This window comes from Salmo salar, chromosome 10, assembly GCF_965601325.2.
Source record: "Salmo salar chromosome 10, fSalSal1, whole genome shotgun sequence".
Classification (NCBI taxonomy): Eukaryota; Metazoa; Chordata; class Actinopteri; order Salmoniformes; family Salmonidae; genus Salmo; species Salmo salar.
This window is the reverse complement of record NC_138300.1, coordinates 20,634,969-20,649,349: the sequence shown is the minus strand read 5'-3', so window position 1 is coordinate 20,649,349 and position 14,381 is coordinate 20,634,969. Positions and strand designations below refer to the sequence as shown.

General features: G+C 47.8%; 1 protein-coding gene across 1 annotated transcript in view; it reads left to right on the top strand.

Moving 5' to 3' along the window:
- Positions 1–13,652, top strand: part of LOC106613725 (neurocan core protein) — a 196,269-nt gene extending 182,617 nt beyond the window's left edge. Inside the window, exons 12-16 of the mRNA XM_014216278.3 lie at positions 130–288; positions 1,008–1,090; positions 2,149–2,293; positions 6,857–7,039; positions 8,013–13,652. Coding sequence (XP_014071753.3) covers positions 130–288; positions 1,008–1,090; positions 2,149–2,293; positions 6,857–7,039; positions 8,013–8,197 — 755 coding nt within the window. The 3' untranslated portion in view covers positions 8,198–13,652. The remainder of the gene's footprint in view (positions 1–129; positions 289–1,007; positions 1,091–2,148; positions 2,294–6,856; positions 7,040–8,012) is intronic.
- Positions 13,653–14,381: the final 729 nt, after the last annotated feature.

Below are 14,381 nucleotides of genomic sequence, written 5' to 3'. Positions count from 1 at the left end.
AAAAGTAAATTCTAGTACAATAGGTCTCTCTCTCTCTCTCTCTTGCTCTCTCTCTTGCTCTCTCTCTCTCTCTCTCTCTCTCTCTCTCTCTCTCTCTCTCTCTCTCTCTCTCTCTCTCTGTATGTGCAGACACAGAGGGCTGTGAACACACATGGAGGAAGTACCATGGCCACTGCTACAGGTACTTCAGCCGCAGACACACCTGGGAGGACGCAGAGAAGGACTGCAGGGAGCACAGCGGACACCTGGCCAGCATACACACACTCCAGGAGCAGGACTTCATCAACGGTGGGTGTCTTCCAATCAGTGCGACTTTACAGAATATATAATGAAGCGCCGTCTCATGTTCTGGCATTGATCCTCAGAGGGATGGAGAAAGAAAGAACTGGATGAAAGGAAAGACAGAATAAAAGCCCCAGCATGGTGAACCCCTCCCAGTCCCAGAGAGGCCAGAGCTATACATCCTCCCACTCGTCCTCCCTCATCCTCCTCCCTATTCCTCCCTTCCACAGACACATTTACCTAAAAGTGTGTTTAATTGCCTCGAAAATGGATGTCTCCACCCCGACAATAAAGGGAGCAAAGCCATTAGGTAGATTAATGGGCCCCATAATTATGTTAATCAGAAACATCATGATTTAAATTTCATTACACCGCACCCAAATCTCATCAATGCTGCACCTTCCGCAAAGATTTGGCTGCTTCTGCCTTGTGCTATCTGGGGCTGAAATTGTGATAAAAGCTGAGCCTCCCGGTGTGTGTGTGTGTGTGTGTGTGTGTGTGTGTGTGTGTGTGTGTGTGTGTGTGTGTGTGTGTGTGTGTGTGTGTGTGTGTGTGTGTGTGTGTGTGTGTGTGTGTGTGTGTGTGTGTGTGTGTGTGTGTGTGAGACTTGGGAATGAGTGGTGGTGCATTGGGGACTTAACATGCAGAATAGGAATGGAAATACTGCTAAATGGAAAAATTGTATTTTTAAAGGATGTGTTTATTTGTTTTGCCCTGTCGTTCAGGTCTGAGTCATGACAACACCTGGATCGGACTGAACGACAGAACGGTGGAAGAGGATTTTCAGTGGACTGACAACATGGACCTGGTGAGAGAGACGGAGGGAGAGACGGAGGGAGAGACGGAGGGAGAAACGGAGAGAGAGACGGAGGGAGAGACGGAGGGAGAGACGGAGGGAGAGACGGAGGGAGAAACGGAGAGAGAGACGGAGGGAGAGACGGAGGGAGAAACGGAGAGAGAGACGGAGGGAGAGACGGAGGGAGAGACGGAGGGAGAGACGGAGGGAGAGACGGAGGGAGAAACAGAGGGAGAAAGAGAGGGAGAGACAGAGGGAGAAAGAGAGGGAGAAAGAGAGGGAGAGACAGAGGGATCGAGAGATCACTCTTTAAATCTTATGTGCAGTCTTTATTATCAGCAACATACTTCAGACTGACAATAACCACAGTGACGCCGCCTGCTATTGAAGAGTGCATTTCTCTCATAGCAGAGGTCCCTAGGGAGGATGTGGGTGTTAGCTAAAGGTCAGGTGGGAAGTTGATTGAGTGAATGTGTCGTTACCTGTGTATATGTACAGCCTCGCTCGCTGAACCACTTTTCTTCCTACACTATTTACATCTTCCTAGAGGCAGCTCCTCTGTGCCTGATGTTGTTAAAGAGCTGTCATTACTCTGTGTCAGTCTATACCGCTGGAGAAAGACACATCAGCTTCTTGTTCAGTAAAAGAGAACAGTGAAACAGTCTACAGTATCTATCACTTTCTTTTTCTGTTCTGTCTGTGTCGTGTGACTGTCTGTGTCGTGTGACTGTCTGTGTCGTGTGACTGTCTGTGTCGTGCGACTGTCTGTGTCGTGCGACTTTCTGTGTCGTGCGACTGTCTGTGTCGTGCGACTGTCTGTGTCGTGCGACTGTCTGTGTCGTGCGACTGTCTGTGTCGTGCGACTTTCTGTGTCGTGCGACTGTCTGTGTCGTGCGACTGTCTGTGTCGTGCGACTGTCTGTGTCGTGCGACTGTCTGTGTCGTGCGACTGTCTGTGCCGTGCGACTGTCTGTGTTGTGTGACTGTCTGTGGCTGTGTTTGTGACTCTCTGTACCGTGTGTCGGTGTCGTGTGTCTGTGTCTTTGACCCTGTGTGTCTGTGACTGTGCAGCAATATGAGAACTGGCGGGAGAACCAGCCGGACAACTTCTTTGCGGGGGGAGAGGACTGTGTGGTGATGATCGCCCACGAGAACGGCAAGTGGAACGACGTGCCCTGCAACTACAACCTGCCCTACGTCTGCAAGAAGGGAACAGGTGAGAGGGAGAAAGAGGAAGGGAGGGAAGGGGGGAGGAATCAAGAGGGGTTGTAGAGAGAGAGGGGGAGAGAGGGACTGAGAGTTTGAAAGGGATGTCGAGGGGAGGAAAAGACAGTGGGGGAGAATGAAAAAGAGTTGAAGAGGAGGTGATATTATGCTTCCGCTGTCCTTTAAATACTTTAAAGAATACTTACAAGTATTCTGTCATCTTAGGCCTCTTCAATCAGTCAGTCTGGACCACAGGCTAACACTGATCATTACAGCTCACCTCCAAGCGCAGTCAGCTCACTTGTAGCTATGCTTTCACACCTAAGGCAGCTCCTTACAGAGATGGTCTTACTGTCAGATCAAGGGATGAGAGTTCTTCAGAACATTTAATCCACATAAAAATTATCCTCCTTTGTATGAAACATTGTTGGAAGAGTTTCACACAAAGTTTTGGGGCTGACTGGTAAAGTTTCTGTGTCACATGACCAGGCTTCTGTGGATCTGCTCTGTCATGGTGCTGTGAGATGCCAGAGAAGTGCGCATCCTAACATGCTCCTCTGTGGGCTTATTAGAGCAGACGGTCTTCAATTGCATTTGGGGCAGACAGAGAGACAGGGTATTAATAGCCAGCCAACTAGATGTTTGTAGGTTTATTGAGACAACTGGCCAGACTCCAGAGCTGTGTTTAAGGAAATGGAGGATCGGGTCACTGCTAGATCCTCTTGGGTACTGATTTCAACTGGCCTCAGGCTAGAAACATTATTTAGTTAATCTTAATGGTCACCAGAATTACAGTTATAAAACTTAACAGTTAGATAAGTCCCTCGTGCCACAGAGTTAGATAAGTCCCTCGTGCCACAGAGTTAGATAAGTCCCTTGTGCCACAGAGTTAGATAAGTCCCTCGTGCCACAGAGTTAGATAAGTCCCTCGTGCCACAGAGTTAGATAAGTCCCTCGTGCCACAGAGTTAGATAAGTCCCTCGTGCCACAGAGTTAGATAAGTCCCTCGTGCCACAGAGTTAGATAAGTCCCTCGTGCCACAGAGTTAGATAAGTCCCTCGTGCCACAGAGTTAGATAAGTCCCTCGTGCCACAGAGTTAGATAAGTCCCTCGTGCCACAGAGTTAGATAAGTCCCTCGTGCCACACTAAAGTGTGGTGTCCACTGCCCTCGAGTCGGATCAACGTTCCGCTGTATGTTATTTGTCTCATCACAGCGGTGCAACACATTGCTGGTGACACACAGTCACAGGTCTAACTTAATACCTTTAATTGGGAAGCTGACCTTCAGTCAATCAGTCAGTGACAGCATTCCATCTCCAGCCCAACTTAACCGTCTGTTCTATTCTGTAGTGCTGCTGTTCTCTTGGGTCTGCTCATCAGGGCCCGTATGGCGTGGTTGGCTGATTACTGCCGTGTGGCTGACACTCAGGCCTGTCCCTCTGAGAGAGAGGCAGTATCCAATCAGTGACACGCGTCATCTGGGTGATTAGTGTTACCCATAGTGCCATGGGGAAGAGCACAGAACAGGCAGGTGTGAGCCACCCTGATTAGGAGGATGGGTTGTGGCGAAGGCATCTCGCTCTCACGCACGCACGCACACACACACACACACACACACACACCACACACACACACACACACACACACACACACACACACACACACACACACACACACACACACACACACACACACACATATGAACAGAATATTATCAAATATTCACATACTTATTCATATACAGTTCCAAATATTATTTAACAGACACACAGTCCAGACCAGACCAGACCAGACCAGAGTACACTGGTACTTTGGGGCAGTGCCTCTACCTGCCTTCTACCAAGTACACTTTTTCACCTGCACCTTTCTTCTGGGGACAGAGAAGCAGCTCGCCCTGACAGCCACCCAGGACACACACTATGATATACAGTTCACCCCAACTCTGCTGCCTGCCTGCCTGCCTGCCTGCCTGCCTGCCTGCCTGCCTGCCTGCCTGCCTGCCTGCCTGCCTGCCTACTGGCTGTAGCTGATCAATACATTGGCTAAGATTGGAGTGTGTGGCTTTGTGTGTGGACATACCCAGCTCACCCCTGTCTAATCTGCTGAGACATGTTAGACTCTAAGTGTAAAGATGTAGCCCACAGGGCTCGGAGAGCGCTGGATGGATCCAGGCTCCAACTGTCTCCAGCTTTGAAAAGAACACTAAATCAGCCTGACACACACGCACACACAGTCCTGCGTGGCTGCCAGGCATCCCAGCCCCAGTCAGTAACATCTGGGTGGTGTTATTGAGTGTCATGCCTGGTCCTGTGACTATTGATCTGTTGCCACAGCTGCACACTAGTGTTAGTAATGTCCCTCCTAGTCTCTGTTACTGCACACTAAACACAGAGAGTGAAAACGGTGGTTTTCTGGTTGGCTGAATACGAGGTGTGAGATGTTACAGCAATCACTGTACTGGCAGTCTAAACAAAACCTGTTAACACAATTTAAAGATTTTTTTTGTGCTATTAAAAGTGGGGTAATCTGATATGGCTAAGCGTTATTATGTTGTCTAATAATATCATGGTTAGGTAATAGCCTACAGGGAATTACGTAGAATTGATGGTATTATGGTGTGAGCAGTATATGTTTCTTGTACCCTGCCTTTTAATCACACTTCTGTACTGCAGCCCCTGGTCTTAGTGCTCTGTACTGCAGCGCCTGGTCTTAGTGCTCTGTACTGCAGCCCCTGGTCTTAGTGCTCTGTACTGCAGCGCCTGGTCTTAGTGCTCTGTACTGCAGCCCCTGGTCTTAGTGCTCTGTACTGCAGCCCCTGGCCTTAGTGCTCTGTACTGCAGCCCCTGGTCTTACTGCTCTATACTGCAGCGCCTGGCCTTAGTGCTCTGTACTGCAGCCCCTGGTCTTAGTGCTCTGTACTGCAGCGCCTGGCCTTAGTGCTCTGTACTGCAGCGCCTGGTCTTAGTGCTCTGTACTGCAGCGCCTGGCCTTAGTGCTCTGTACTGCAGCGCCTGGTCTTGGTGCTCTGTACTGCAGCCCCTGGTCTTAGTGCTCTGTACTGCAGCCCCTGGTCTTAGTGCTCTGTACTGCAGCGCCTGGTCTTGGTGCTCTGTACTGCAGCCCCTGGTCTTAGTGCTCTGTACTGCAGTAGGGCCTTTACAGCCTGGCATTAAGCTGACTTCCTACTTTTAGAAGTCCAGACCTCCCACTGGGCCCATACTGCAGTCACAGACCCTGTGTGGATAGCTGGACAATACATCCTTCCCTCCTTCCCTCCCTTCCTCTACTCCTTGGAGTTTGCTCGGATCTGGTAGTTCTGCATTAGTGTTAGCTATGTAAGGGACACCTCATTTCCACCATGTTCAACCATGTTCCAAATGAGAGATCGCCGATTACTTCAAGGAAGGGAAAGAAGCACTTCCACTTAGTCTACAGCTGGGTTGTTGACTGTCTAGGGGTTAGAAACTCACTGAGGGCTTTAGGTTTCAACTGCAGAGCTGCCATCTAGGGGAACGACAGAGGAACTGCACCGTCAACCCAGTCACCCCTCCTCATCCCTCGTCTCTCATTCGCCCTCCCTCTAATCCGGCCAATGAGCAGTAAGCGTGGGTGCATTCCTGACACCTGTCACACACTGTGGCCCCTGAGGGCCCAATCCCTTCTGAAAGGTCGGGGTAGGACAAAGTTACCCGGCACTGATCTAAAGTCAGTTTGGTGTTTTCCTCCCAGAGAGTGAAGATTAGGTTTGGTGGAGGGGAAGCTGATCCTAGATCTGTGTCTATGGGGAACAGCCAGAGCTGAAAGGTCAGTGAGTCAGTGTGATGTCTCACTGGGCTAAGAGCCCTGTAGGGTCTGTCTGGTGTCTCAACCACTTTGCCTGTCTGTCTGCCTGTCCCCCCTCCTCACATCAACACAACGCTCTAGGAGATAGCAACAGCCCACACAGACTAGCACACACACACACATGACTCATCTCTTTGGTTTCCTTTGAACTTTAGATGTGTGTGTGTTGTGTGCCGTCAGCAGTTTTGAAGAGTGGAGGGGGAATGTTCTTTAAAACAGGGCTCTTCAACCGTCTCTTGTTCAGGGACAAGGGCAAAAACAGAAAGGGGAAAGACTGGGTGATGACTGATGACTGTGAATGTTCTGCCTGCGGCTATGGAACCCTGACCTGTTCACCGGACGTGCTTGTTGCACCCTCGACAACTACTATGATTATTATTATTTTGACCATGCTGGTCATTTATGAACATTTTAACATCTTGACCATGTTCTGTTATAATCTCCACCCGGCACAGCCAGAAGAAGCCTGGCCACCCCTCATAGCCTGGTTCCTCTCTAGGTTTCTTCCTAGGTTCTGGCCTGTCTAGAGAGTTTTTCCTAGTCACCGTGCTTCTACACATGCATTGCTTGCTGTTTGGGGTTTTAGGCTGGGTTTCTGTACAGAACTTTGAGATATCAGCTGATGTACGAAGGGCTATATAAATACATTTGATTTGATATACATTGTTATAATGTACCACTTCTCCATTGCTGGATTTCCATTTCTCGCTCTCTTTCTCCATTTGGCAGTGCTGTGTGTGAACCCTCCCACCGTGAAGAACGCCTTTCTGATTGGTCGTAAGCGGTCCCACTATGACATCCACTCAGTGGTGCGTTACCAGTGTGCCGACGGGTTCCTCCAACGCCACGTCCCCACGGCCAAGTGTCGTGCCAACGGCAAATGGGAGCGGCCCAAAATCATCTGCACTAAGTGTGAGTGACCAAGACTGTTAAAGGGCTTTAAGTTTTATCTCTATGGGGTAAATGATCAAAAACAGTGGAGGAATGGCAACTTAAAATGAGACTGAATTCAGTAGGAATACAAGATTCTCCATAGAAGTTGTAGCATGTGCTTTAATTTGACAAAATTCTCATTCAGATAGAGGTTGTGTGACGACGGTAATGTTATTTTAATGTAGATAAAACTAAGTTATAGCCCTTTTTCTGTTGAGATAGTGTATCGCTCCAAAGTCTGATTGACAGCCAGGAGTTTGGAGGAATGCCAGAAACACCAAGAAGAAACATTTCATTTTACTATCCTCCCATGAGAAGTAAAACTCGCTCTGCCGAACGACAGAAACATCCATCTTCCTTTATGACAGCAGAATCATTCATATTGTAGGATTGTATCAATGTTTGCCCATTTTAAGAAGTTATGAGCAAACAAGTATTTCCCATTTCCCCTTTCGGCTCGTACTGACAAATAATGAATTGCTGCTGTTTGAACTGGAGAGAAAATATGGAGCCTTATTTCGTATTCGGTGCATTTTGAGTGTAATGTTGTTTTCCTGCTAGAGTCGTTTGTTAGTCATTATCATGGCAAGGTAGACCTTCTGTTGGCAAACCTAATCCAGGACCAATGGATCCAATTTGGCAGCACAACACATGAAGGAAGCGGCTCACTCAGGACGTGAGTGGGAGGACAGTCCTAATACATGTAGAGAGCTAGTAATGTAAAGTTGAGTAGAGAAGACACTTCAGACAGAGTGGCTGATGTTGAGAGCTGTATGTCTGTGGTGTTGACCTCTCACCCCCCTCCTCTCACATCTCATATCCCTCTCTCACTCCATCTCATCCTTGACGCTCCACTCTACCTGTCACACCCCCCTCTACTTCCTCTCATCCGGTCTCTTTCTCCTGACTCCTCCCCTCTCACACCCTTTCTCTCCCTTCTGTCTCTCTCCAGCCCGGGGAGCACAGCGCTACAGGCGGCACCATGACCATCACAACGGCCGACGGGAGCGCAGAAAGCACAAGAAGCACGGCCATGGACACGGAGAGGGGGGCCACCACGGAGAGGGGGGCCACCACGGAGGGGATCAGGGCCACAGGCATGGGCACGGGCATGGGAACGCTCATGCCCACATCTGAACCAAAAACGTCCACTGCCCGAACCTCGCCTCGCTGCCCAGTCCCCCTCCTCTACCCCTCTCTACCCCCTCTCCTGCCCTGTTCCTGACCCCACAACCTGGCTCCCAGAGCCAGCCTGTATCATACTCAACTCTGAGGCCTGACAGCCGACTGCTAGGCCTCACTGAGACAATAACAATCTCTTTGTACTCTTCTTTACTTTCACTGCTTTTCTTTTCTGTCTCCCTCCCTCCCGGCCTACTTTTATCAAGTCAACGAGGACCCAGGATATGGGGCTTTGTTCACCTGTTAAAATCTTAAGAGGTTTCTTTTGTTTCCTTCTATTTTCACATTAATGATCGTGGAGGAGGAGGTTTAGTACAAACTGTAAATAGTGACAACATCGTCAGAAAATTCTGTATCAAAATCAGAAGAGTCGAGGAATACATATACATGCAATCCATGTTTTTCAATTGAGTCTCCATTCTAACCTTGTTTTTAACAGATGTGTTGTCTGACTGTCTTTCTTGACTTTGCTGTTTTTGGTTAGCGCTTTGGAAGACCTTTTGCTTAATGACCTACAACAGTTATTCTGAACAGATTTAGCTACGTGCTTTCTTTGACACTGGCGGTTCTACTGGTTTCAAATGACTAGCATTGTATCTCATCATTGTTATGACAGTCACCTTTAACTGGGTGTAGAGGAAAACCGAGAAAACGCACAGTTAGCCTGTATCCAAATCGACCTCACGCCACTGAGGTCGATCCAGAAGCTCAAATTTCTCCCCGTAGTGGTGGAAGACCCCCACAGCAGTCCATGTTTCTTCTAACGATATCGTCCTACTGTATGTGTTTCCTTTCTAAGTCATTCTGTGTTCCTGCTTCACTATTAGAGGAGATAGCTAGTAAGGAGTAGAGAAACCCAACCCAGAATAGGCCTGATTATGACTAGCCTCTCTGAGTCTGGCTTCCCAGCTAGCTAATAGGCAATGATCCTTCATCAGAATTCTCTCATACCCATCACGACACTCTCATATTCCGTCTGTGTCCCGGTGTCAATGGTCTGTTCGTCTTCCATTTTGGAGTTCTACTTCTCTGGCCCGCTGAGGAGAAATTGTTCTGTCAGACTGTCAGAGAGAGAAAAGGAGAGGGGGAGGAATAGAGAGAGAGAGAGAAAAAAAAGAGAGGAGCAGGGAATTCGGACTCTTAATTGCAGTCGCCCCCTTCTCCAGCACATCAAACAGAGAGATGACAGGGCTCTCTGACAGGCCGGCGGGTACAGAGCTGGGCCCATAATTAGCTTTTTAAAGTAGTGCAGATGGGGGCATAATGCCGGGATGAACACACACTCTGCCCCACCCGAGGAGGAGTAAGCTGGGCTAATGTCCTAGTGTATGGATCTGGCTTTAAATACAGAGAACCAGAGTTGTTGGAGGACGCAGAGGTGGCTGGGTTCAGAGGCCAGTCTCAGTGAGATTTGTGTGGGGGCGACAGTGACAGCGACAGGGCCCACAGAAAATTCTAGAAACATTTGAGACGGTTAAAAGAGATAAAACACCCTTGTATTTCTGGACCAGTGGTTCAGAATGGTACCAGGAAACGCATGATTTTAAACAGAGCTGTCCTGTCTGCTGCAGCCCGGAGCCGGCTGGGATAAGACCCGGGCCACCTCCTCTCTCTACAGCGGGTAGAAAAAGGAGACATGTTTTATTTTTACTGCAGGATCCGACTGATTCTCCAAAGCTCCTTTATCGCCTTAACGCAATTCCTCTGAGCTTACGCCCCCACCTTCCTTTCTCTCTTTCTCTCTCTCTCTGTCTCTCCCTCCTCTCTTCCTCTCTCCCTTGTCTTTCATCATCATCCCTTTATCCACCTTGTCAATGACACAGACAGGGCCTGAAAGAGAGCAAGCTCCATATCAGTACAATTCATCTCCCTTAAAGCATGCTTAATTAATGAAGAGGTTATCGTCATGACCTTTGTCCCTGGCTGTGATGACAGGGGCTTTGCTCTGACGGACGGGGAGCCACAGGCCTGTCACAGCACTCACGCTTCTTACGTCTTTTAGATGTCAGTCTAATATCGGCTTTTTTTTCTATCCTGTCTACCATTCCAGACATTCCAGACAACGGATTGACCGTGGGTGGGTTGGGGCTCCTTAGGCATATAAATCAGCTGAGATTCTCCTAAAGATACGGTGATGACTGTCATTACTATGGGGTTAAGCAGGACAGTATGTGTCTGTCACTTACAGTAGTACGGGGGACGGAGTGTGTGTGTGACAGGAAGAACACATATGAAGAGGTGATTGGATCTCTCTCACACAAGGTGGACAGAACTGTTAAACGAACAAACCGAGACTCTGCTGAGATCGAGCCTGGGCTGGACAGATGTTGGATATGATTAAGGAGTAGAGATGGAGTCCTGTTTTTTTTTGTTGTTGTACAGTGTAGGCCGACCGATGTGGAGGCTGCTGTTATCACTGCACCAGACCAGCTGCTTATTGGTGGATCTCCAGGAGCAATGGGTCAACTCAGCTGACTGTGCTCTGTGGACTGTGTCAGCTTGCTCCGATGCACACAGACTCTCCAGACACATACTGTCTCTCCATCACAGAGACAAATGTTCTCTCTTGCCCTATCTGACACTCTCTCGCCCTCTCTTTTTCTGACACACACACGTGCTTACACCCCTCATAATCATATACGTCCTCGCTCCAGCTTGGAACACACACACACACAGAGCCGCCCTCGCTCCAGCTCCAGACAGCACCCTCTCTCTCACCCACTCTCCCTCTCTACCACTCTCCAGCTCTCCAGTCTGATGCCCTGAAGGCAGGCAGACGGCTGAGACGATGGGATCGCTACTTCATTGCGATGAGCCTTAATTATGAAGACGAGTCACTAAACAACAGAGGTCGGCCACAGCTGTCTGCTGCCGCGGCATGGCATGGTCGGCACGCCTGCAGGAGGAATACCTTCACAACCATCTGGGCTTCTTCCTTAGGCTATAGCCAGCACTTTGCCTTAATTGCTACGGAGCCATTCTGATCACACCGGCTCTGGGTTCCCTGTGGGGGGTGGGTGGGGGAAGAGGGATCTTATTTAGAACTATGTCAGAGCAGTATCTATATCTCTGCACGGTCGGCAAACCGTGAGTGTGTGGATGAGTGGATGCGCAGTCGGGTAGCATGTGATTGGATCAGAGGGTTAGAGCAATGGAGAAGTTCACTTTCTGTCGTCTGTCTCGGGTAGCAACAGACGAGCAGCCGGAGAGGAAGGAAACTCTGTTAGTATTCTGAAGCACAAGCTATAATGATGCGGAACTTTGCCCTTTTGTATTTACACTGTTGTAGGAGTGTGAGACAGAGGACAGGAGCGAGGCAGGAGCGGAGAGGAGCAGGGAGAGAGTACCTCTATTTCATCAGGGCCCTGCGTTAGCAGCAAGCATCCATCAATGACTACATACACTGCTTTAGTATAAACAGTGTATGTGTGTGTGTGTGTGTGTGTGTGTGTGTGTGTGTGTGTGTGTGTGTGTGTGTGTGTGTGTGTGTGTGTGTGTGTGTGTGTGTGTGTGTGTGTGTGTGTGTGTGGGGGGGGGGGGCATCCCAGTGTGTGTAACACAAGTATTACTAGTATTAGTAAGCATGCATGGCAAACAAATATGAGATGAGCACAGGTGGATGAGGGGAGATTGTTCTTAGAACAGCTAGACAGAAAACGAGCCAGTGGCCAGCGGAACAACCAGGAACCACCACTCATCTCCTCTCCTCTCTCCTCCCCTGCCTAGACCTCTCTCGCCTCCTCTCCTGTCCTCACTTCACGCCTCCTGTCCTCTCTCTCCTGTCCCCCCCTCCTCTCGGTGCTGGTCGCCAGGAGCCCAGTGAGGGCAGGTAATCCTGACACTAAACCTCAACACGGCTCTCTACTGTAGGTCACTGTCATCTCATTACAAGCTGCTTTCTACCGCAGTGTGCTGGTGAATGAGATGACAGCTCTGTAGCAGCAGAGGCATCAGAAACACCGCTGTGTCAGGACTGGCTCAAGACCATCAACCAATGGGATTCTCAGCATAGCCGCGGTCCTGCGGTGAGGAAACCTGCTTTCTGACTGCTAGAGGGTAATGTGTCAACTGTTATGATATTAACCCTAGGAGAGGTCTCAAGTCAAGGATAATGAGATTTACTCTATAAAGCCAGACCAGCTATAGTACATATGATAATGTGGTTGTTTTTATGAGAGAATGTATTCTACGTACAACTGTATACTACCCATTTCAGATGTTAACCTTCTGACAATGACAAACTGATCAGACTGGGGAATGACTATTGCATCTGCTGTCATTGAGACGGCTCATTGATTTCATGGTTAGTCTGTCTGAGGTACTAGTTAGGTTGTCTGTGAGACTGGCAGCATGACTTGATAGGCCTACTGCATATTTGCTTATTGTTAGCTATCCTCATCAGTGTCATTGCAAGCTGGCTTTCTGAACTCTTTCCTTTCATGGTTCATTTTAGTTTGGGTTGCCAGAAGCTGTTCTCTGTCCCTGCGTGTTTTAACTCCTCTCTAGAACGCCCCTTGACATTGTGTGTGTTTGTGTGATTGTTTTGACCCCAAGATCAATTCCTTTTGTTTAACATGATATTCCCATAGCATAGAAAATGTTACCCATATCTACCAACACTAGGTATTCTTCGTGCATAGATATGGGAACCATGTTGACATGTTAGTTTATAATCTGTCCTAATTGATGTACAATCCCCTTGATAGCCCAGAATTTGTTTTATCTGGAATGTTTACAATTATTTCTAAGCATTAGCTGTTAAGAGCTAATTTCCCCTTTTTGTGTATGGTTACATACAGTACAGTACAGAACTGTAGAGCGTTACATACTGTAAACTGATTTAACATTTAGTCACTGTCAAGAAACCAGCACTCGTATAGGAAGGAAGCTACAAGCGGAGAGAATGGGAAAACAAGGGGTCCAGACGCATAGTAGCCGAGACCACAAAGCACCCTTCTCCACTCCTCCTCTTCTCCTCTCTGTGATGTAAATACTCTGTGGGATTTTTTTCAAAATCCTTTAAACTCTTGGCGTGTTTGTTGCTTGGACTCCATGGACCTTATTCATACAGTCTCAGCTCCCAATGCTCCGTTCACCAGACAGACGGGAGAGACACAACCGCTGCTGCCGCATCATCAAAAGGAGACGTTCCTTTGGGAAGCCTGAAGTGTCACATTACAGTTCTGACAGCGCACCGCCTCCCCCAGGACGCGGCAGCGCCACAAGGACTACAGTACAAGCACAGATACGCTGTGTGATGATGATGATGATGATGTGACAGGCTTAGTGAATCTGGTCCTCAAGTATTAATCCGTATTTATTGATGTTCTTATGAATTCCAGTCCTGTCATATTGTAAGATATTCTTTACATGACAAATGATCATTAAAAAACTTTGATTGGACCCGTTATATGGGTGTGTTGGTGTGGTTATTTTGATGCTGGGATGTTCATCTAGTACTGTACACCACAGACAATGATATGCTGTGTGGCCTTGGTGATCAAATCCATGGATATGGTTAGTTACGGACGTAGTCGTTTCATCAAATGTTGACATGCACGACTTTTCAAGGACACACAATCTGAAATTCTGTCAGACAAGTAACTTCTCAAAATACTGTATTGTGATAGTAACACAAACGATTATTAATTGAAACATGATGTTACATTTTACATTTACATTTACGTCATTTAGCAGACGCTCTTATCCAGAGCGACTTACAGTAGTGAATGCATACATTTCATTAAAAAAAAATCCCGTACTGGTCCCCCGTGGGATTCTTACAATATAAGAACAAAATATATTTTAGTTGTTGTGCTTGTAAGGGTTTAGAAAAAGATCAGGACAGCTTTGCAGATTCAGTTCCTATTCAGACCCCTTAACTTTTTCCACATGTTGGTACATTACAGTCTTATTCTAAAATGGATTTTAAAAGACATTTTCCCCATCAATCTACAACCAATAGCCATAATGACAAAGCAAAAACAGGTTTTTAGAAATTGTTGCTAATTTATTAAAAATCAAAAAACTGAAATATCACATTTAGATAAGTATTCAGACCCTTTACTCAGTACTTTGTTGAAGCACCTTTGGCAGCGATTACAGCCTTGAGTCTTCTTGGGTATGATGCTACAAGCTT